Below are 23,342 nucleotides of genomic sequence, written 5' to 3'. Positions count from 1 at the left end.
TGACCCAAATTGACCCATTCCTCAAATGTCTCAGGAAACAACAACTGAATGAAAAACTGCTGGTGTGGAACAATTGCGACCATAAAAATGAACATTTTACCAAAAAAGAAAAGAAAATATAATATAACGAAAAAAATATATATTTAATGTGTAGTAGATAGATATATAGCGTATATATTATATAAAAAAGTACTTAAGTAATAAGAATGCATATGTACACAATTTGTCGAAGGATAATGTTGAAATTACAAAAAATTCCAATAACAGAAAGCTATAAAAGTGTAATTATGTTTTTAAAGGTGAAAAATGTTGAATAAAAAAAATATTTAAAAAAAAAGAAAAGAAAAACTGCTGGTGACCTTCTACCTCTGCACCATAGAGGGTATTTTAACTGACTGCACCTGTGTATGGTTTGCCAATTGCTCCAAAGGGTTAACATCATTGCCCAGAGGATCATTGGTTGCCCCCTCCCCTCTTTGGAAGAGTTTTATAGCTCCCGCTGCCTTAAGAAAGTTCAAAACATTCCTAAAGATCCATCTCATCCTGGGCACCCTTTTTTTTTTTTGAACTATTACCATCTGGCAGATGGTACAGGACAATAAAAACAAGGCCAAATAGGCTTGTATCCCAGAGCAGTAACTGTTGAATTCCACTGTATAGTGTAATATTAATGCACTATCAAGGGTTTTCAGTTCGACTGTATAGAATGTGAAGGATGTGTGTTTTTGTTTTATTTTTATAGTTTTCTTACATATGATGTACACTGAAGATGGCATTTAATTTCGTTGTACAAGGTGCAATGACAATAAAGGAAACTAAAAACATTTACGGCATCAAAAGTGTTCACAATATGAGGAACAGTAGAATATTTTCGTTCTCCCAGGACATTCCTTCATCAAGTTTACTTTCACCTGAAATTAAGGAACTAAAGTTTTAGATTTAACATCATTTTTCCCCACCTTATAATTAGGAACCTGATTTCTTATTGGGCAATGCACTTTATGATGAATATAATCAAAGCATGAATCTGTACATCATAACTAATTATTGGTTGCACTGGTCATTACTTTCTCCTTTCGTTTTTCCTGTTTATGTATGTCCTAACAATGCCTGGGGTTTACTTAATAAATGAATATTAATTAAAAATTATCAAATGTTTTTCCTCAAAATGGCTGGTCTAAAGTATAGTACCAATAATACCATGAACAGCAAAATTCTCAAAATGGCTGGATGAGATTCTGAAAGTAGGGTCTCCCCTATTTTGCACAGCTGAATTACGAGCTGTGCATAACCTTCTATCTATTTTATTTTGTCACAACATTATATACAAGCACATACAATGAAAGGAAACAATAGGACAGGAACGGTAGGTACTTTTGTGCACTTATGCACACCCCTTATAGTCCTCTTAGGAATGGGGTGAGGTCAATGGTAGACAGTTTTTGGTTAAAGCTTTTGGGAGTTTGAGAAGAGACCACAGAGTCAGGTAGTGTATTCCAAGCATTAACAACTCTGCTACAAAAGTCATATTTTTTGCAATCAAGATTGAAGCGGTTAACATTAAGTTTGAATCTATTGTTTCCTCTTGTATTATTGCGATTGAAGCTGAAGTAGTCTTTAACAGGAAGGACATTGCAATAGATGATTCTATGTGTTAAACACAGGTCTTGTCGGAGTCGGTGGAGTTCTAAGTTTTCTAATCCCAGGATTTCAAGTCTGGTGGTATAAGGTATTTTGTTGTTTACAGAGGAGCGGAGAACTCTTCTTGTAAAATATTTCTGGACTCGTTCAATGGTATTAATGTCAGAGACGTGGTATGGGTTCCAGACAGGTGAGCTGTATTCAAGAATAGGTCTAGCAAATGTTTTGTATGCTCTGGTTAGTAGTGTAGAGTTTTTGGAAAAGAAGCTATGCAAAATTAGGTTTACAACTCTTAGAGCCTTTTTTGCTATGTTGTTGCAGTGGACTTTGGCACTTAGATCATTTGATATGAAAACTTCAAGGTCTTTTACAGGGTGGGGGTCATCTGTAAGGTAATGTCCATCAAGCTTGTACTTAGTGTTTGGGTTCTTTTTTCCAATATGTAAGACTGAGCATTTGCTGGTTGAGATTTGGAGTTCCCAAGTTTTAGACTAATTGGATACAAAGTCAAGGTCTTTTTGAAGGGTAGTAGTATTGTTGGTGGTGTTAAATAGTTTGACATCATCAGCAAAGAGAACACAATAACTTGAGATATATGGTCACAGAGATCATTTATGTATAGTATGAAGAGCGTTGGTCCAAGAACACCACCTTGAAGAATGCCACTTTTGACAGGAACAGGATTTGATAGAGCATTGCCAATTTTTACCTTAATATACACTTGCTTTATACCTTAATAAGGTAAAGGTAAAGGTTCCCCTTGCACATATGTGCTAGTCGTTGCCAACTCTAGGGGGCGGTACTCATCTCCGTTTCAAAGCCGAAGAGCCAGCGCTGTCCAAAGATGTCTCCGTGGTCATGTGGCCGGCATGACTCAATGCCAAAGGCGCACAGAACGCTGTTACCTTCCCACCAAAGGTGGTCCCTATTTTTTCTACTTGCATTTTTATGTGCTTTTGAAACTGCTAGGTTGGCAGAAGCTGGGACAAGTAACGGGAGTTCACCCCGTTACATGGCAGCACTAGGGATTCGAACTGCTGAGCTGCCGACCCTTCGATCGACAAGCTCAACGTCCTAGCCCCTGAGCCACCGCGTCCCTATATTCCAGGGTAAGGTTACAGGAAAATCCCCATTTCTTCCTGATTAGCTGGGACTCAGGAGGCAGAGGATAGATGAGGGTGGGGCCAGTCAGAGGTGGTATTTATTGGTTCTCTTAACTACTCAAAATTTCTGCTACCAGATCTCCAGAACTGGTCCCTTTATACCTTAATATACACCTGCTTTATGCTTCACAACAATTGTTTCCCTATGTTTTGTTTTTCAGGGTTGGATCGACAACTTCAACAATGTAAATGGCTTCCTGGTTGCGGTAGGTAGAGATGAAAATCGAACTCGGGACTTCTGAATCTTAGAGGCAGCGAAACGGGCCAAGAAAAAACACTGAGAACCAAAGCACGAAGCTCAGATCAAGAGATCAAGGCGCAGTGGTTAGAGTGCAGTACTGCAGGCTACTTCTGTTGATCACTGGCTGCCAGCAGTTTGGCAGATCAAATCTCACCAGGCTAAATGTTGTTGCCCTTCCTTCCTTCCTTCCTTCCTTCCGTCCTTCCTTCCTTCCTTCCTTCCTTCCTTCCTTCCTTCCTTCCTTCCTTCCTTCCTTCCTTCCTTTCCTTTCCTTTCCTTTCCTTTCCCTTCCCTTCCCTTCCTTCCTTCCTTCCTTCCTTCCCTCCCTCCCTCCCTCCCTCCCTCCCTCATTGTTCTTCCTCATGGCACGGTGGTTAGAATGTGGTATTGCAGGCTAACTCTGCCGACTACCAGCAGTTTGATTTTCACGGTCTCAAGGTTGACTCACCCTTCCATCCTTCCGAGGTCTGTAAAATGAGGATCCAGATTGTTGGGGGCAATAGGCTGACTCTGTAAACTGCTTAGAGAGGGCTGTAAAGCGGTATATAAGTGCTATTGCTATCTGAGCAAGTTCGAAAGCTTATGGCTTTCATGATCATTTTAACAGGAAAGCATCAGAATGAGCAGCTCCCAGAAACAAAAATCACTAAAACATGAGTCAGCAGCGTGTGCAGCAGCCGCCAAAATAGCTAATACAATCCCTTGGTTGTATAAACAGAGGCACAGAATCAAAATCACATGAAGTATTAATACCACTTTATAAAGGTAAGGCCACACCTGGGAATACTGCATCCAGTTTTGGTCACCACATTACAAAAAAAGATGTTGAGACTTTAGAAAAAGTGCAAAGAAGAGCAACTAAGATGATCAAGGGCCTGGAGGCTAAAACATATGAAAAATGTTTGGAGGATTTGGGTTTGGTTAGTCTAGAGCCACGATGGCGAACCTATGGCACGTGTGCCACAGGTGGCACGCGGAGCCATATTGGTAGGCACGTGAGCTCAGCTCTGGCAGGCATGCATGTGCTGGCCAGTTGATTTTCAGGCCTTCTGAGCCCACCAGAAGTAGGGAAACAGGCTGTTTCCTGCCTCCTGAGGGCCTGGTGTGTGTGTGAGGAAGGCATGGTCTTTGCTCTCCCCAGGCTCCAGAGCCTCTCTAGGAGCCTGGGGAAGGGGAAAATGGCCTTCCCTATCCCCTCCGGAGGCCCTCTGGAGGCTGGAAATGGCCCATTTGCTGACTTCCGGTGGGACCGGAAGGCCTGTTTTTTGCTCTCCCCAGGCTCCAGAGCCTCTCTACGAACCTGGGAAGGGTGAAAACAGCCTTCCTTACCCCCCACCCTGGAGACCCTATGGAGGCCGGAAATGGCCCATGCATGGGGGGGGGGCACATAGAATTATGGGTGTGGGCCCGCACCCGCACAACCCCCCGCAGCGCAACCCCCCCAACTTTTTGCACCTGATGGCAAAAAGGTTAGCCATCACTGGTCTAGAAAAAAGAAGGACGGGGAAGGGCTATGATAGCAGTATTCCAGTATTTGAAAGGCTGCCCCAAAGAGGAGGGGGGAAGGTCAATTTATTTTCCGAAGCACCAGAGGGCAGGACAAGAAACAGTGGATGGAAACTAATCAAGGAGAGAAGCAACCTGGAATTGAGGAGAAACTTCCTAACAGAGAGAACAATTAACCAGTGGAACAGTTTGCCTTCAGACTTTGTGGGTGCTTCATCATTGGAGGTTTTTAAGAAGAGCCACTTGTCTGAAAATGAATACGGCAAGAGTGTTAAACTCAAAGAAATATTCTGCCTTTTTAATATTTGCCTTTTTAATATTTCCTAGAATATTTCATTCTTCTAGGAGAGGGGTGGGTGCTAACTTTCTATGGATGGATGGATGGATGGATGGAAGGAAGGAAGGAAGGAAGGAAGGAAGGAAGGAAGGAAGGAAGGAAGGAAGGAAGGAAGGAAGGAAGGAAGATTATAATGAGAATGAAGGAAAATGAGTCCCTAGGGAGATAGGGCGGTATAAAAGTATGAATAAATAAAATAAATAAATAAAATCTGAGGGAAGTCCTGCCTTAGTACTTGGCCACCACAGGTGCTCCCGACAAGAGTGACGTCAAGCTGGCCAGGCCCCCATTGGCCATGCCCACCCACCCACCCTGAGGTCAAACACAACTGATGCAGCCCTCAACGAAATTGGGTTTGACACCCCTGGTATAAGGTCTCCTGCTTGAGCAGGGGGCTGGACTAGAAGACCTCCAAGGTCCCTTCCAACTCTATTCTGATTCAGCAGAGGAAGGGCAGATTCCGGAGAGAGCAGAGGAGGGAAAGTGTTCCGCTGCTTCCCAGGTTAATTCAGGAGAACTCTTGCTGTCCTGCTCAATTCTGTTACAGAATTCAAGTCTCAGAGTTTATAAACTCTATGCCAGTGGTAGTCAACCTGGTCCCTACCACCCACTAGTGGGCGTTCCAGCTTTCATGGTGGGCGGTAGAGTTTTTTTTTTTTTTTTTTTAATTCAAAAAGTTTTACAAAAATTATTTTTTTTCCCCTTTCCCCCCCTGCTCCCCCCTCCCTTCGCAACCCCCCTCCCCCCCCGACTTCCCGGAACGAGCACAAGGTATAGTTAAAAATAAAACAAACATATGCTAAAAAATTTTCGTCCCAACTTACCGTATATACTCGAATATAAGCCGATCCGAGTATAAGCCGAGGTCCCCAATTTTACCCCAAAAACTGGGGTAAACTGGGGACTCGAGTATAAGCCGAGGGTGGGAAATGAGGCACCTACCGGTTGGGGAAACCCTCCCTCCCTCAGCTGAGAAGGCTGGCGGCTCCCCCACCCCGCCCTCTCACTGCACCGGCAGGGCTTCCCCGCGCCGTCCGGTAAAATGTGAAAAAAAGAAAAAAAAACAAACTCGAGTATAAGCCGTATATACTCGAGTATAAGCCGAGGGGCTTAAAAAAAAACAAAACTCGAGTATAAGCCGTATAGACCCGAGTATAAGCCGAGGGGACGTTTTTCAGCACAAAAAACGTGCTGAAAAACTCGGCTTATACTCGAGTATATACGGTAATTATACCCCTACAATCATCAATTCCTAACTTCCCCCAAAAGCAATCAAAAATAATACATCATAATCATTCAAAAACAGTCTGATAACTCTTAGTCTGATATCTACGTTGAATATAGTCAATCCATTTTTTCCATTCCTTTAAGTATCTTTCTTGCGTATTGTCTTTCAAAAAGGCTGATATCTTCGCCATCTCAGCCAAATTGGCAACTTTCAATATCCATTCTTCTATTGTTGGTACTTCTTTTTTCTTCCAATATTGTCCTATTAGTAATCTTGCTGCAGTTATTAGATTTAAAATCAATTTAGTCTCAATTACTGTACAATCCGTAATAATTCCCAACAAGAAAAATTGCGGCAGGAACTTTATCTTCTTTTCAGAACATTTTGTAAAATCCACCAAATTTTTATCCAAAAGGCCTTTATGTCCTTACAAGTCCACCAAATGTGAAAATATGTAGCGTCATCACAATTACATCTCCAACATTTTGCTTGCATTTCTGGATACATACACGATAATTTTTAGGATCTAGATGCCATCTATAAAACATTTTATAAAAATTTTCCTCAGATTCTGTGCCTGCGTGAATTTAACATTTCTAACCCAAATTTTTCCCACGTTTCCAATAATATTGGCTCCTGAAAATTTTGTGCCCACTTTATCATACAGTCCTTTACCAAGTCCCTTTCAGAATCTATTTCAAGTAACACATTATACAATCTCTTTATATGCTCCTGAGACTGATTTCTAATTTGCTTTACCAAATTTCCCTCGTTCTGCTCTATACCAATTTTCTGATCCCCTTCCATCTAGCACGTAGTTGCTCATATTGAAACCAAGTATAATTTTTCCCTTCCTCTCTTAATACTTGCAGAGATTTTAACTGCAAATTACCTCTTTCAGTATACAAAAGATCTTTATATGTAATCATTTCCTGATTCTGTTCTATGTTTATATTTTCTACTGTATGTCTAGGACTTGCCCATATAGGAACCTTATAATTTAGTTTATAAGAGTATTTTTTCCAAACACGCAGAAGGGCATTTCTTAGCACATGATTTTTAAAGGCCTTATCCACTTTTTTGTCATAAATTAAATATGCATGCCATCCATATAGCAAATCATAACCTTCTATATTCAAAATTCTGTCCTCTGTTAAATTAAACCAATCACTTATTGCAGAGAGAGCAGCTGCTTCATAATATAATTTAAAATTAGGCATTTTTAAACCTCCCCTTTCCCGAGAATCTTGAATTATTTTCATTTTAACCCTAGCTTTTTTACCTTCCCATATAAATTTGTTAATTCCCTTCTGCCATTCCTCAAGATTCTTATCTTTCTTAATTATTGGTATCATCTGAAAGAGGAATAAAAATCTAGGTAAAACATTCATTTTAATAGCAGCAATTCTCCCCAGCAAAGATAATTGCAATTTTTTCCAAACAATCAACTCCTTGGGCGGTAGAGGTTTTGTCTGATACTGAAGCACTTTCCTTTTTTTTTTTTTAATTTAATTGACTTTTTTAAAAATTTTCATAGCATTATTTAAAAACATTTCCATTAGGTTTTCATAAAATTTCCCGTGACAATTTAAATTTCTGAAAATATACTATTTGTATCGCCCACGCATAAGTTTAGTTCATGTTACGTAAGTGAAACTAAATGGCGCTATAGTGCGACCGCAAACAAAACAGCCTCATCCCAGATAGCTCGCGCATCTCCCCTCACACCACCCAGCTGTAACAGACAAGCAGAGCTGGTAGCCGGCGCCCCCCACAAACCCAATCCACAATGCGCAAGAGGCATGTGCAGATGACGATACATGCTGCATTACTGTGGAACTGGTGGGCGGTTAGAAAATTTTACTACCAATAGAGATACAAAAGTGGGCGGTAGGCAGTGGTGGGATTCAGCCAGTTCGCACCACTTCGGGAGAACCGGTTGTTAACTGTCTGAACAATTTGGCAAACTGGTTGTTGGAAGAAATCATTAGGGCAGAGAACCGGTTGTTAAATTACTTGAATCCCGTCACTGGCGGTAGGTATAAAAAGGTTGACTACCTCTGCTCTATGCTTAATAAGGAAGTCATATTACTTATGTTAATTAACTTCTTTATTTCTAGGCTGGTAAAGGGGTTATACGGAGCCTAAAATGCAATCCAGCTGCAGTAGCTAATATTATCCCAGTAGATCTTGCTGTCAACTTAACCATCACCGCTGGCTGGTACACTGCAGTCCACAGGTGAGGCTTGTTTTTGGTTGATCAAAAGATATGCCATTGCACAAAATGCTTTTCAAGATACCAGAATGTCAGGAGCTGCCAAAATTGCAATTCTCCATATCATCATTCAGGTCTTTCAAGCCTTCTCGAAGGCCAACAGTTAATTTTCCTTTTTAGAGCTTTCCTAAGCTGGGGGCAGGTAGGGTTTATTAAAGAAGGGGGGTCAAGCGAATTTCCAAGGCACTCAAAAACCAGACAAGGAACAATGGATGGAGAGATTCAACCTGGAAATAAGGAGAGATTTTCTGACAGAGAGAGCAATTAACCAATGGAACAGAAGTTGCCTTTGGGAGTTGTGGGAGCTTCCTCACTGGAGGCCTTCAAGAAGAGATTGGACTGCTCTTTGTCAGAAATGGTGTAGGCCAGGGGTCTGCAACTGTTGTGCCTCGCCCGCCCCCCTCTACGCAGCCAGGTTCTTCTCATCTCCTGTTATCTCAGCCAGGGACTGATAATGCAGACGAAGGGCCTGGCATGCCTCCAGCCCCCAGTCCTGGCACCATGCCTGGACAGACCGAGCAAGACGAATGGCCTGGCATGCCTCCAGCCCCCAGTCCTGGCACCATGCCCGGATAGACCGAGCAAATAAACCCCTCCCCCACAGCATGTGAACATGAGGAGCCTGAAGCCAGTCACGAGCTGGAATTGCCGGCAGCTGGAGGGTGGACGGATCCCCGCTTCCGGAGAATGGAGAGGCGACGTCAGCAAAAGGAAGGGAGGGGCAGGCCTGGATAAGTACTGAGTCATGGAGCCACACCCCATGGCCTATATAAAGGATCTGCTTTCTGGCATTTTTTGAGTCAGGCAAAGTCTAATTTGGATTGCTGAAGTCTCATCTTGGACTCCTGCCTGCCCTGAGAACTCTGACAGAACTTTGGCAGAGCTGCAGAGGCTTTGTGGCCACACTTGATACAGACTTCCCTGACCGGGCCGTCAGAGGAGGAGTGGGACACGACAGCAACCTTAAACACTCAAAGAGCCATTTGGACCCATTTCTCACAGAAAAGAAAACACTGGGAGCCACAAAACTGGGTGGGTGTGGCCAACTCAATGTCACTCCCACCCAGTCACATGACTCCCCCCCCTCAGCCACACCTACCTGGGTTTTGTGGCTCTAGGCGTGCAACTTGCTCTCGCCGGCTCCACAGCCTGCTCACTGCTCTCACAGCGCCTAGTGCAGCACACTTAAGTTTAGCGCATTTCATAATGGGGCATCCCCTCCTCCTCCTGGAGCCCATTACGATGCAAGACATTGGCTGCAGCTGGGCTGGGCCAGTATCTCGGGGTGCAGAGAAAGTCATGCATCTCCCTGAGTGACTGAGATGCACGCAGCACCAAGAAGCGCCAGAAGAAGTGCCCGTGAGATGAGAGGCAAGTACAGGGGCACTTCCCTTCCGCTCTGGAATATGGAATGAGTTTCCATCCATGCTGTCACCCTTACCTTCTCAGGCCAGGCGAGGAGTGACTGGGAGGGGAGGGTGAGTGGTGGGGCCAGCCAGCCAGCAGGGAGCCACAGCAGAGGGACATAAGAGCCACATGCGGCTCGGAGCCACAGGTTGCTGACACCCGGTGTAGAGTCTCCTGCTTTGGTGGAGGGTTGGACTAGATCACCTACAGGGTCCCTTCCAATGCTAATCTGCTGCTGCTGTTGTTGTTGTTGTTATGACAGTATATACAGCAAACGAGATAACTATGCTGGATTTCGTATCACAGATCACTAGTGAATACGTCCCAAGTGTTTAGGACTGCATGGTGTATCGGTGAATAATAATAATAATAATAATAATAATAATAATAATAATAATAATAATAATAATAATAATAATAATAATAATAATAAAGTTAGAGACGCTTTAACTGCAGTGCACAAGACAGCTGCCCCATTAATCCTCAGTGAATCCTCAGTATTAAAAACCATCCTTTTTATGTATGTTGGGGCTGCCACAGACAGTATGTTGGGCTTCAATCAACAGCCGTCATCTTGACTTTTCTTAGCCTGCTTTGCAAACGTCTCTGGTTTTGCTATAATTTTATATGTATAAAATCCCACTTATATACCCCGGTAACGTATCTGTTCTGTTTCCCTCCCCCAATACTCCCAACAAAGAGTCAGTCAAAGGCCTTCTTTTCTAATTTATTTACATAGATAAATGTTCTGGCCACGTCTACCCATGGGCCTGCCAAGTCTCTGGAGATAACTAGGAAATTATAGATAAGGCCAGAATTACTCACGAATATATTCTTCCCTCCATTGATACTGTTTGCCCGCGCAAATTCACTGCTTTGTCCAAGACAAAAAGCCAGGAAGTTCCGCCTCCTTTTATAGCCTCTGTAGATGTCACTGCATGACTCATCATTCTTTGGCTTTGTCCCAACGTTTCCTTTGCTGCACGCGCCGGTCACGTCTGCGCAGTCTTGCATCACTCCAAAACTGTTCTTGGGGCATTGCCAAATCAGAAGAAGGCCCGGGAGAATCAGGCCTTGCCGGCCCCTCCTCCTCCCTTTGAGTGGGTGCCAGGGAGGGAGAGGGCCCAGGAGAAGCAGGCCTTGCCAGGTCTTCTCCCTCACTTTCTGAATCATCCGAGTCCAGGAGTCCGAGTCCAGGAACCTGGGTCACAACAGTATCAATGCATTTGTCGTGTCCCACTCCTCCGCTGACGGCTGGGTCCGGGAAATCCGAATCAGGCGTGCCTCTGCAGCTCTGTCCAAAGTCCTAGCAAAGTCCTCAGAGCAGGCAGGAGACCAGTAAGTGACTTCAGCAAGATAAGTTTGACTTTTTGCCTGACTCAGAGACTGCCAGAAAGTAGCTCCTTTATATAGGCCATGGGGTGTGGCACCATGACTCAGCACTCATTAAGGCCTGCCCCTCCCTTCCTCTGTAGCCTCCGCCTCTCCAATCTTCTGATCACGAGGTCACACCAATCAGCTGTTCTTGAGTAAACCCTCCTCAGGCTCACCTGCTGTGGAGGAGGGGAGGGTCTAGCTGCTCCGTTTGCCTGGGCATGGAGTCAGGGCTGGGGCAGGAGATTCTCCTTCTGCAGTTTGTGTGGGCATGGAGCCAGGACTGGGACGGGAGGCATACATTCCTCAGTGTGCGGGAGCAGGTAAGAAGGCCCGGCTGCTCTGAGGCGGGCAAGACACAACACTATCCTCACCGCAGGGCCCTTCCCCGGGCTGACGATCGGGATGCGGTCGGGCCGGGTTCTGCTCGTGGAAGGCCCGCACCAGGTCCGGGCGTGGGCGTCGGAGGCATTGACCCAGGTGAACTCGGTCCCGCACTTGCCACGCCACCAGGTATTGGAAGCGCCTTCAGCCAGCGGAGTCGCGTATGCTGTGCACCTGTACTCCTCCGCCCGTCCTCGCCGACAGCGACGGGTGGCGCCGGGCGCCGGAGGGGAGACGGCGGGCCTCAGGGACCAGCAGGACCGATGGAAGACGGGATGGATCCGCATGGAGCGGCAGGGTCAATCGGTAGGCCACGGATTGATGACCGCCTCGACGGGAACGGACCGATGAACCGGTGGTCCAGTTTCTTCGCCGGCGGTCGGACGGAAGATGCTGTGGAGAGCCACACGCGGTCTCCGACCACCAGTGGGGTGTTGCCCGTCGGGAACGATCGGCGACCGCTTGTAGTCCTCCTTCGCCCGATTCAGCTGCCGACGCACCATCTGCTGGACCGCTGCAACTCGGAGAGAAAGGACTGTGTCTCGGGAACCGGGAGTCCGGGGCGCCAGAGGAAGAGCCGGATGGTACCCCAAATTGGCCAGGAACGGGTGGTCTGGGTGGAGGTGTGTTGGGAGTTGTTGAATGCAACTCCGCTAGGGACAGGTAATCGCCCAGTTGTCCTGCTGTTGGTTCACGGCACCGGAGGTACTGTTCCAGGACGCCGATGACCTTTTCCGTCCGCCGTCGGTCTCCGGATGGTGCGCCGACGACAGGCACACCTGCACCTCCAATGCGCCATCAGGCTCTTCCAAAAGCGGGCCGTGAACTGCACCCCACGGTCCGACACCACCCTGTCCGCAGGCCGTGGAGGCGGAAGCCATGCTGCAAGAAGAGACGGGCCCTCTTGGTGGCGGTGGGCAGCCCGCGGCACCGGATGAAGTGTGCCATCTTGGTGTGCATGTCCACCACCACCAGCACCGTGGTGAACCCCGAGGACGGCGGCAGGTCCGTCAGGAAGTCCATGGAAATCGCCCCCCAGGGTCTGTCAGGAGTCGGCAAGGGCTGGAGGAGACCAGGAGGGGCCCCCGTGGCGGCCTTGGCTTGCCGGCACGGCACGCAGGACGTCACATAGGCATGGACATCATGCCGCACCCGGGGCCACCAGAAGGTCCGCGTTACCAGGTTGAGAGTCTTGAAAAACCCGAAATGGCCCGCGGCAGGGTTGTCGTGGCACTGGGTCAGGACGAGGACCGAGCGCCCTGCGGCACATACACCCGCCCCCGGAACTTGAGTACGTCGTCTTCCAATGTCCACGGAGACGTGGGGCCCGCCTCCGCTCGCCGCTGCTGAGACCAGGCGTCTTGGCGCTGCGCCTCTCGCACCCGGGCCCGTAAGTCCACCGGTTCCCGGGCGGCGGCCAAGGCTTCCGCCGGCAGTACAGTCCGTGGAGGAAGAGGGTCTTGGGCGCTCAGGTACTCCGGCTTACGGGACAGGGCGTCCGCCCTCCGGTTGTGGCCACTGGGGATATAGGTGACGCGGAAGTTGAACCGGGCAAAGAACAGCGACCACCGGATCTGCCGCTGGTTCAACTTCCGAGCCGTGGTGAGATGTTCGAGGTTCCGATGGTCCGCTCGACCTCCACCTGATGCCGGGCTCCCTCCAGGTGGTGCCGCCACGCCTCGAACGCGGCCTTGATAGCCAGCAACTCCTTTTCCCAGATGGTATAGTTGCGCTCGGAAGGGTTGAGCTTCCGCGAGTAGTACGCGCAGGGAAAAAGAGTGCCGCCATCCGCCGGGGCCTGTAGCAGCACCGCTCCGAGGGCGACGTTGGAGGCGTCCGTCTCCACCACGAAGGGTCGGTGCGGGTCGGGATGTCGCAGGATGGGCTCCGTGACGAAAGCCTTCCTGAGAGCCGTGAAGGCTTCCTCCTGCGGGGGACCCCACCGGAACGGGACCTTCTTCTGAAGGAGCTGGGTGAGCGGAGCCGTCAGCGTGGCGAAGCCCGGGATGAAGGTCCGATAGTAATTGGCGAAGCCCAGCAGCCGCTGGACATCCTTCACCCGACGCGGGGCTTCCCAGCTGCTCAGGGCCTCCACCTTGCGCGGGTCCATGGCGATCCCCTCGGGTGAGAGGATGTGCCCGAGGAACTCAATGGACGACCGGAGGAAAAAACACTTCTCCAGCTTGGCGTAGAGCTGGTGCTCCCGCAGGCGCTGCAGGACCAGGCGGAGGTGCTGGAGGTGACTTTCCCTGGACCGGGAGTAGACCAGGATGTCGTCCAGGTAGATCACCACGAACCGATCCAACATGTCCCGGAACACATCGTTCATAAAATGTTGGAAGACGGCGGGGGCGTTGGTCAGCCCGAACGGCATGACCGTGTACTCGTAGTGTCCATACCGGGTGCCGAACGCCGTCTTCCACTCGTCCCCTTCACGCATCCGCACCAGGTTGTAGGCCCCCCGGAGGTCGAGCTTGGTAAAGATGGAGGCCTCCCGCAGCCGGTCCATCAGCCCGGATGAGCGGCAGGGGTAGCGATTCCGCACCGTGATGGCGTTCAGCCGGCGGTAGTCGCAACACAGGCGCAAATCCCGTCTTCTTTTTACGAAGAGGACCGGGGCCGACAGAGGGACTTGAAGGCGGATGAACCCTCGGGCCAGATTTTTGTCCAGAAAGTCCCTGAGGCGGCCAACTCGGCTCGGACATGGAATACAGGCGCCCGTGGGCAGCGGGCGCCGGGTTGCAGGTCCACGGGCAGTCGAGGGCCGGTGCGGGGTAAGCGGTCCGCCTCCTTTCGCTGAAGACGCCAGCGAAGTCCTGCAGCTCGGGGCACGGCGACGGCCGGGTGAAGACGCCCTGGCCGGGCGAGGTGTGGCGGATGTGGTCGACACACTGCAGGCTGGGAAGCGAGATGGCGTTCGCGACCAGGCCACCTGAGGGTCGTGCGTCCGCAGCCAGGCCAGTCCGAGGATCACTGGGAAGTGGAGGTCCGCCGTCACGTAGAAGCGAATCGCCTCCTCGTGGTCCCCGATGGCGGGCGCAAGGGCTGCGTGGCGGTTAATGGGTCCGCCACCAGCTCCCTCCGTCGATGGTCTCGACGCCATCGGAGGGTCTACCGGAACCAAGGGACACCAAAATGGTCCACGAAGGCCCGGTCCATAAAGTTCGTGGTGGCCCCGAATCTACCAGCGTGTGCGGGATCCTTCCGCCGTCACGTAGAAGCGAATCGCCTCGTGGTCCCCGGCGGCGAGGCGCAAGGGCTGCGTGGCGGTTAATGGGTCCGCCACCAGCTCCCTCCCGCCGATGGTCTCGACGCCATCGGAGGGTCTACCGGAACCAAGGGACACCAAAATGGTCCACGAAGGCCCGGTCCATAAAGTTCGTGGTGGCCCCGAATCTACCAGCGTGTGCCGATCCTTCCGCCGGTCACCCACCCACACCCGGTGTCCAAAATCAGGTGCCGAGGGGCCCGGGTCCACGCCGCCATGTCTGGCGGGGCTTGGTCCGTGCCCGCCTAGGGTTTCTGCCGGGCCTGCCCCGTTTCCCGACTGGCCAGGCCGGGATTCGGGGACGGGCGTACGTGTTCCGCCGCGCTTCCTGGGGCATGCGGCGGCGAAATGGCCGGGCTCCCACAGTACAAGCACAGCCCCCCTTGGCGCCCGCCCGCCTCCTGGCCCGTGAGGCAAGGCCTGGCCGCTCCTAACTCCATGGGCTCCTCGGCGGCGGCCACGAAGCGCGGGGTGGCCCGGGACGGGTCGGCACGGGTCGAGGAGGCGACGGTCTTTGACGGTTGCGGGCGGCGACAGGACGGGCGTTGCTGGAGACGGGTGTCGAGGCGCAGGCAGAGGGGCACCAGGTCAACGAGGGTCCGCGGGCGCCCACCCGAGCCAGCTCGTCCTGGAGCTCTTCCGAAGGCCCCTCTTGAACGCGTCCGCTAGTGCCGTGTCGTTCCAGTCCGAATCATGGCACAGCAACCGGAATTCGCGATGTACTCCCGGGCGGGGCCCTTGTTGGATCTCTCCGAGGCGCCAGGCAGCCGTCTGGGCCCGCACAGGGTCTTCATACATCAGGCGTAGTTGCCCCCAGAACCCCTGGTAGTCCGCCAGCAAGGGGCTGTCCCTGAGCACCAAGGGCGTGGCCCACTGCGCAGCCTGGCCAGACAACAGGTTCATCACGGCCACCCTGGCCCGGTCATCTGAAAGTCCCCGGCCCGCATTGCCATGTAGGTCTGGCACTGGGCCATGAAGGCCGGGAACATCTCCATCCGTCCTGAGAACTTCTCCGGCACCGGTACCGGGCTGTGGCGCTGAGGAGGAGGAGGAGGAGGAGGTTGGACTGCTGGGGCATTCCCAGCAGCCAGTTGAGCAGTCAGCTGGGCGACTTGCTGTTGCAGTTGCTGGTTGTCTGTTTGTAGCTGCTGCACAATCAGCGCCAGCTGTTGCAGATCCATCTTGTAGATGTGTGAGGAGTCAGGCAAGATGTCGTGTCCCACTCCTCCGCTGACGGCTGGGTCCGGGAAATCCGAATCAGGCGTGCCTCTGCAGCTCTGCCCAAAGTCCTAGCAAAGTCCTCAGAGCAGGCAGGAGACCAGTAAGTGACTTCAGCAAGATAAGTTTGACTTTTTGCCTGACTCAGAGACTGCCAGAAAGTAGCTCCTTTATATAGGCCATGGGGTGTGGCACCATGACTCAGCACTCATTAAGGCCTGCCCCTCCCTTCCCTCTGTAGCCTCCGCCTCTCCAATCTTCTGATGCGAGGGTCACACCAATCAGCTGTTCTTGGGAGTAAACCCTCCTCAGGCTCACCTGCTGTGGAGGAGGGGGAGGGGTCTAGCTGCTCCGTTTGCCTGGGCATGGAGTCAGGGCTGGGGCAGGGAGATTCTCCTTCTGCAGTTTGTGTGGGCATGGAGCCAGGACTGGGACCGGGAGGCATACATTCCTCAGTGTGCGGGAGCAGGTAAGAAGGCCCCGGCTGCTCTGAGGGCGGGCAAGACACAACAGCATTTGGTGTATTTGCTGAATTCTGAGTTGTCTCTTATTTGCATTCTTTTCAGACCGAAATCGCTACTGATTTACAACTATACCTCAAGTGGCATCAACCCATTGTATTGGAGATGTATAGGTGAGTTTTCTTGCAAGGCGCTCGTGAAATTCCACCAGATCTTTTGGAGTGACTTTTAGAAGTGGTTTCACCCAGCAAAGGCAGAGACATACTGTCTGCTGTGCAACCTTTACAAACACCAAGGGCTGGGAGTTGGAACAGGAATCATGCTGTTCAGGGGTGGGCTTCAAAAATTTTAGCAAGGGGTTCTCTACCTGGTTGCTGGGTGGGCATGGCCATTATGGGCATGGCCTAGTTGGCCTCCTGCACCATAGCACAGGGGGGTGTTTTTGCCCTCCCCAGGCTCTGGAGGCTTTCCTCGAGTGTCCAGGAGGGCGAAAACAGCCTCCCCAGGCTCCGGAGGCCCTCTGGAATGGGCCCATTTCCAATCTTCCTGAACTTCCGGGAGACCCATTTTTCGCCCTCCCCGAGCCTCCGCCGATGCCCCGTACTTACCTGCATCCAAAACAGGCCTTGTGGGAAGGGGTGGGTGGGGCCAACCAGGAGTGGGATTTGGGGGTTCTCTGAACTGCACAGAATCTTGGCTAGAGGTTCTCCCGAACCCCTGCGAACCCCCAGCAGCCCAGCCCTGATGTTGTTACTTCACAGCTTCTCCTCACTACATAGCAGCTCACTAAAATTCATCTGCAGGTTGCCTTCACTCTGAAATGCTTGTGCCTCTCTCTCCTCTTGTACTCTGCTTCCCTGGATGGTGGACAAATGGTCTCCAGACTATAGAGAATTTAGAGAGGTTTTTTTTTTTCTTTGCAAATTATTTGATAGGAAGAGATGTCCATTTCAGACTCGCGAGATTTGTTTAATACATTAAACAAATTGCGGGGCCCGCAATGTCTCAGGAGCAGAAAAGTTTGAGACCCGAGCATTGCACAGCAGGGCAAGCTCCCGTTACTCACCTAAGCTGCCCACTGTTGTGGTCCATCAGCAGCCTATGAAGCTAGCAATGGAGTTGGACAGCGATGAGGCTGAGGTGAGGCCAGGGCCATCGGGAAGTGAGGTGCGGACTCCAGAGCCTCCAGAGGCTGATAGTAGTGAGGCAGAGGAACAGGAGGAGCCTGTTCCTAATGCACGCATGAGAAGAGCTGCCAGAAGACAAGAGCAGCTCAAGCAAAAAGGACAACTCGGGAGTAGGGCCAAGAGATGATTGGCCCCTCCCATAAGGCTTAAAACTGACCAGCACCGGTGTTTCAGCTTTGCCGGAAAACAATGTTGTAGAAGATGCAGCTCTCTCCATCTTCTGCTTCGTGTTCGTCTCTGTCTTTGCTTCTGGACATTTGCCAGGAAGGGCCTTCGGCAGTTTGACTAATTGGACTAAGGTTTGTTAGATAACTGAGGAATTTGTGTTGGAGGCATTTGTTTTACTTTGAGTTGAACGAAGCTGGGAACGAAGTAATTCCCAGCTGTTCAAATAAAGTTTGTTTTTCCACAGACTAAGTTTATTACTACCTACTTGGGTCTGGGTCACAACACCCAACTAGCAGTTCAAAAGCATGCATATGCGAGTAGATAAATAAGTACCACTTAGGTGGGAAGGTAACAGCCTTTCATGAACCTCAGCATTAGTCATGTTGGCCACATGATCATGGAAGCATCTTAGGACAAGGCTGGCTCCCTCAGCTAAGAAATGGACATGAGCGCCACCTCCAGGTTACCATGGGGGCTGGAAACAACTGGAGAGAGGAAATCTGTTCTGTCCTGGCTCCCAAACACAACAAGCCCTTTGTATTTAACAAAATGTCCCCTTTATTAGGAGCACCAGCAGCCATTCTCTCAGAGCAGGCTAACCAAGTCTTTAAATCCTACGGAAAGTAACACTCACTCCTTCCTCCTGAAATGACCCCAACACAACAGGAGTCTCTCTGTCGCTCTTCCCACACTTGCAAAGGAAGTCGTGGAAGGTGCGCTTACTTTCTTGCAGCAGCACGCGTGTGCACAAACACAAACACACACACCCTCAGAAGTCTCTCCACCCCCTGCCTTTTATTCCCATAACTAAGGTGGGGCTTTGCTAGCAGCGGTCACTTTTCCATCCCAAGGATCGGCCCATAGATTTCTACTGCTCTCCTCTCCTCTGCCTTCTGCACATCTGTGTGTCAGGCACTGGACCCAGCTGTACCTCCTCTTCCTCATCAGCCACCTCCAGACCTGGAGGCTGTTGACTCTCCATTTGAGGGCTGACGGACAGCCCAGGCTCCACCTCTTTTTCTCTCTTTCTCTCTCTCTCTCTCTCTCTCCCTCCCTCCCCGTCTCTCGCCTTCTCTCTCCCTCCCTCCCTCCCTCCCTTTCTCTTCTTCTCTATCTCCTTCTCTCTCTCCTTCTCTCTCTCTCCTTCCCTCCCTCTCTCCTTCTCTCTCTCCCTCTCTCTCTCCTTTTCTCCCTCCCCCTCCCTCTCTCCCTCCCTCCCTCTCTCTCTCCTCCTGTCTCTCTCTCCTTCTCTCTCTCTCTCCTCTTTCTCCTTCCCTCTCTCATTCTCTCTCTCTCCCTCCCTCTCTCCTTCTCTCCCTCTCTCTCTCTCTCTCCCCTCCCTCCCCTCCTCCTCTCTCTCTCCTCTCCTCTCTCTCTCCATTTCTCTCTCCCTCCTCCTCTCTCTCTCTCTCTCTCTCTCCTCTCTCTCTCTCCTTTCTCCTTCTCTCTCTCTCCATTTCTCTCTCCCTCCTCCTCCCTTTCTCTCTCTCTCTCTCTCCTCTCTCTCCCCCAGGTCCATTCCCTTTCCCCCCTCTGAGCTCTGAGATTGCCTTGATGCTGGTCCTGACTCCCACACCTCCTCCTCATCTGATTCAGCTGCTGGAAGGGCAGGTGGCCGACAGGCCACAACAAAACCTTTACCTAGATCTTAGGCAAGGGAGTTCCCTTAGACATTGACCAAATCAAATATGGGAAGCAAAAGACCATTTGTAATATCACCATAACAACACTAATTAACAGGATTATTGCCTGTAGCAAGACTCCTTTTCTTTCCCTACAGGGAGGTCCTCTATTTCTACTTCAGCTTGTCAAATTGTATGTGCTGAAAACCACCCCAGTTTCCCGATCTTCACGTAGCTTTGCCTTCTTAAATTCACACTTCTAATCCTTGTTGCTCTTTCATGCAAATATCTCAATGGGTGCAATGTCTACCACTCTGCAGAAGCAAGTGCGAGAAGGATATATGTTAAAAATCCACTGGAGAAACCCTTTAGACTACCAGAAGCCACCATGACCTCGAGCTATTTGGTCCATAAGTACCGGTCGTTTGTCTATCACACCACACCTGCTTTTCTCTATGACCTGTATCTGCAGCTGATCGGAAAGAAGCCATGGTGAGATTGCATCTACATTGTGGGGTATAGGGGATGGTTCCAAAAAAAGTCCAGATAGCAGTTTTCTGTTTGTTTGTTTGTTTGTTTGTTTGTTTGTTTGTTTAAACTTATTGTCCACTCATCTTACTACAGGGTAACTCTGAGTGGTTTACAATATTAAAAAGATAAAATTATACAAAACCATCATCTTTTAACAACCCCATAATCCTTTGCGGAGTGGAGTCTGGGCAACTGAATGGAACTAACCCTAACCCTAACCCTAACCCTAACCCTAACCCCCCCCCCCAAATTTTTTTATTTAATTTTGTCATAACAGTATACATAAACATTGTCATAAGTAAAAAAACATATCATGAAGAATATATATATATATATATATATATATATATATATATATATATATATATATATATATATATATATATGTAGGTCTTTAGTTGTTCGGGTTTCTCCGTGTAAAATTGGAAATGTCTTGGCAACGTTTGACGAAGTCTCATTCGTCATCTTCAGGCTTCAGCTCGTGCTTCTGGGAGCAAAGCACGAAGCTGAAGCCTGAAGATGACGAATGAGACTTCGTCAAACGCCGCCAAGACACTTCCAATTTTACGTGGGAGAAAACCTGAATAACCAAAGACCTACATACAAACACCGTGAAAACCTCAGAAAACAAATATATATATATATATATATATATATATATATATATATATATATATATATATATATATATATATATATATGTAAAGAATATGCATTAGCTATATTAATTTGATATAATAAAGGGAACAATAGGACAGGAACGGTAGGCACATTTGTGCTCTTATGCACGCCCCTTATAGTCCTCTTAGGAATGGGGTGAGGTCAATAGTAGACAGTTTTTGGTTGAAGATTTTGGGATTTTGAGTAGAGACTATGGAGTCAGGTAATGAGTTCCAAGCATCTTGCATTTTTTACAAGAAGAGTTCTCCACTCCTCTGAATACAACAAAAGATCTTATGCCACCAGACTAGAAATACTGGGTTTAGAACTCTGCCGCCTTCGATATGACCTGAGTTTAACTCATAGAATCATCTGTTACAATGTCCTTCCTGTTGAAGACTACTTTAGCTTCAATCGCAACAATACATGAGCACACAATAGATTTAAGCTTAATGTTAACCGCTCCAATCTTGATTGTAGAAAATATGACTTCAGTAACAGAGTTGTTAATGCCTGGAATGCACTACCTGACTCTGTGGTCTCTTCCCAAAATCCCCAAAGCTTTAACCAAAAACTGTCTACTATTGACCTCACCCCATTCCTAAGAGGTCTGTAAGGGGCGTGCATAAGAGCACCAGCATGCCTACCGTCCCTGTCCCAATGTTCCCTTTGATTGTATCAAATTCATATAGTTTTTTTTATATACTTATGCTTATATATATGCTTATATATCATATAGTTATTTCATGTTTATGCTTACATATACTGTTGTGACAAATAAATAAATAAATAAATAAATACTAGCAGAGTGTGTAATGGCCGGATGCCCTTCCTGTCGCCAATGCGGAGTTGTGTTATATTCAGCAGATATATTCTCATTCTGCCCAGAGAAATACCTGCCTCTACCTAGAATGGAACCCACAGCCTCCTGATTGTGAGGTGAGAGCTCCACCTCTAGGCCACCGTACAAAACCTGTAGATAATATAAATAAAATACTATAAAGATTTATATACTCAGCCCTTACTAGGAGAAGGGTAGGGAGAGAAGAGGATGAGAAGAGGGGGGATGGGATCGGTTATTCATCTGTCAACCTCCCCTATTGTGAAGGCTCCCCCACTCCTGTTGGAGCCCAAGTCAACTACCTGAGCCAGGTCTTTATGCTCTTGTGGAAACTTGGGAGAGTTGGAGGAGGAGGCAAGACAGAGAAGGCCCTTCTCTTGGACCCCACCGGCCAAAATATCCTGGCTGATGGAGCCAAAGCAAGCCTCCTTACCAGCATGAGTGGGGCGGACCAATGCTAGTCCTTTAAGTATCTGGGACCATGCCTTGAAGTGGTTAGAGTGCAGTACTGCAGGCTACTTCTGCTGTCTGCTGTCTACTTGCAATTTGGTAGTTCACATCTCACCAGGCTCAAGGTTGTCTCAGCCTTCCATCTTTCCAAGGGTTGGTAAAATGAGGACCCAGATGGTTGGGGGCAATGTGCTGACTTTGTAAACCGCTTAGAGGGGGCTGTAAAGCACTGTGAAGCAGCATATAAGTCTAAGTGCTTTTGCTAGTGCTATTCAAGGTGATTGACAACACCTTGAGACACTCTGATGACCACGGTCATCCAACCTCCTCTGTCCTTAGGTCCCAGAGAGTGTCTGATGGATAGATGGACACAACTCTGAGAGGGGAACCCCCACATTCCAGAGTCAGCCAGGTCTCAGTGATGCATGTCAGGTTGGCTCACTCCTCCTCGATGAGATCTTGTATCACAGAAGCCTTATTATTGACTGACCTAGCATTTAGCAAAGGTTTCCCTGTCCAGTCATGCCCGGCTCTAGGGTGTGCTGCTCCTCTCTGTTTCTTAGCCAAAGGAGCCAACATTGTCCAGAGACATTTCCCATGGTCATGTGGCCAGCATGGCTACACATCAAAGGCGCACTGGGATGCTATTACCTTCCCACTCAAGTGGTACCTATTTATCTACTCGCATTTGCATGCTTTCAAACTGCTAGGTGGGCAGGAGCTGAGGCAAGGAACGGGAGCTCACCCTGTTGTGAGACGCTCGGGTCTCGAACCTGAGCTGTTGGCTTTCCAGCCGACCAGCTCAGCATCTTTAACCACTGAGCCATCGTGCACCCTTGATACTTAGCAGCAGGAGCAGCCAGACTCCAGGGACGCTGAGTGTATGCTGCCTAGGAACTGAGAATGAGCTCAGGGGTCCAGAAAATGCCACCAACATGCCACATGGGCGGGCATCTTCCCTTATAATGGCCTGTCTCCAGCTCCTGAAGCATCCAATGCCCGTCACCACTCTGATGCATTGTTTTGCTCTAGATCCCTCAAGGTGATCATTTTCCAAGGAGGACCATTTTTTTCTGGCAATTTGAGAGCTTCAGGGATTTAATAGGAAAAATTGTCAGATTGACCTGCAGCTTTGTTCATGGCTGTATATGCATATATCACCGACTCCTCACACCTTTCAGGATGGTAATATCCCAACTGATTACAAGCAACAGAAATCATTGTAAATAAAAATTCAATTAATCCCTAAGAGCCAATGATGGTGGCCTTCAAGAAACAAGGGCTCTGTCAAGTTTGAAGTGCGCTATGCTGCTGTGACTATTATTGCTTCTCAACTTGCCTACAGACATGAGGGGAGGGGAGGGTGAGAATGGAATGCAG

The 23,342-nt window shown here is 49.0% G+C and overlaps 1 protein-coding gene across 1 annotated transcript in view; it reads left to right on the top strand.

The window, feature by feature from the left end:
• The window catches only part of LOC131202038 (fatty acyl-CoA reductase 2-like), a 48,559-nt gene that overhangs the window by 19,340 nt on the left and 5,877 nt on the right, over positions 1–23,342 (top strand). Inside the window, exons 6-9 of the mRNA XM_058190557.1 lie at positions 2,966–3,010; positions 8,237–8,355; positions 16,609–16,676; positions 19,801–19,972. Coding sequence (XP_058046540.1) covers positions 2,966–3,010; positions 8,237–8,355; positions 16,609–16,676; positions 19,801–19,972 — 404 coding nt within the window. The remainder of the gene's footprint in view (positions 1–2,965; positions 3,011–8,236; positions 8,356–16,608; positions 16,677–19,800; positions 19,973–23,342) is intronic.

This window comes from Ahaetulla prasina, chromosome 7 (genome assembly GCF_028640845.1).
Source record: "Ahaetulla prasina isolate Xishuangbanna chromosome 7, ASM2864084v1, whole genome shotgun sequence".
NCBI lineage: Eukaryota > Metazoa > Chordata > Lepidosauria > Squamata > Colubridae > Ahaetulla > Ahaetulla prasina.
Note: the sequence above shows the minus strand (reverse complement) of the source record. Positions and strands in the feature narration are given on the sequence as shown.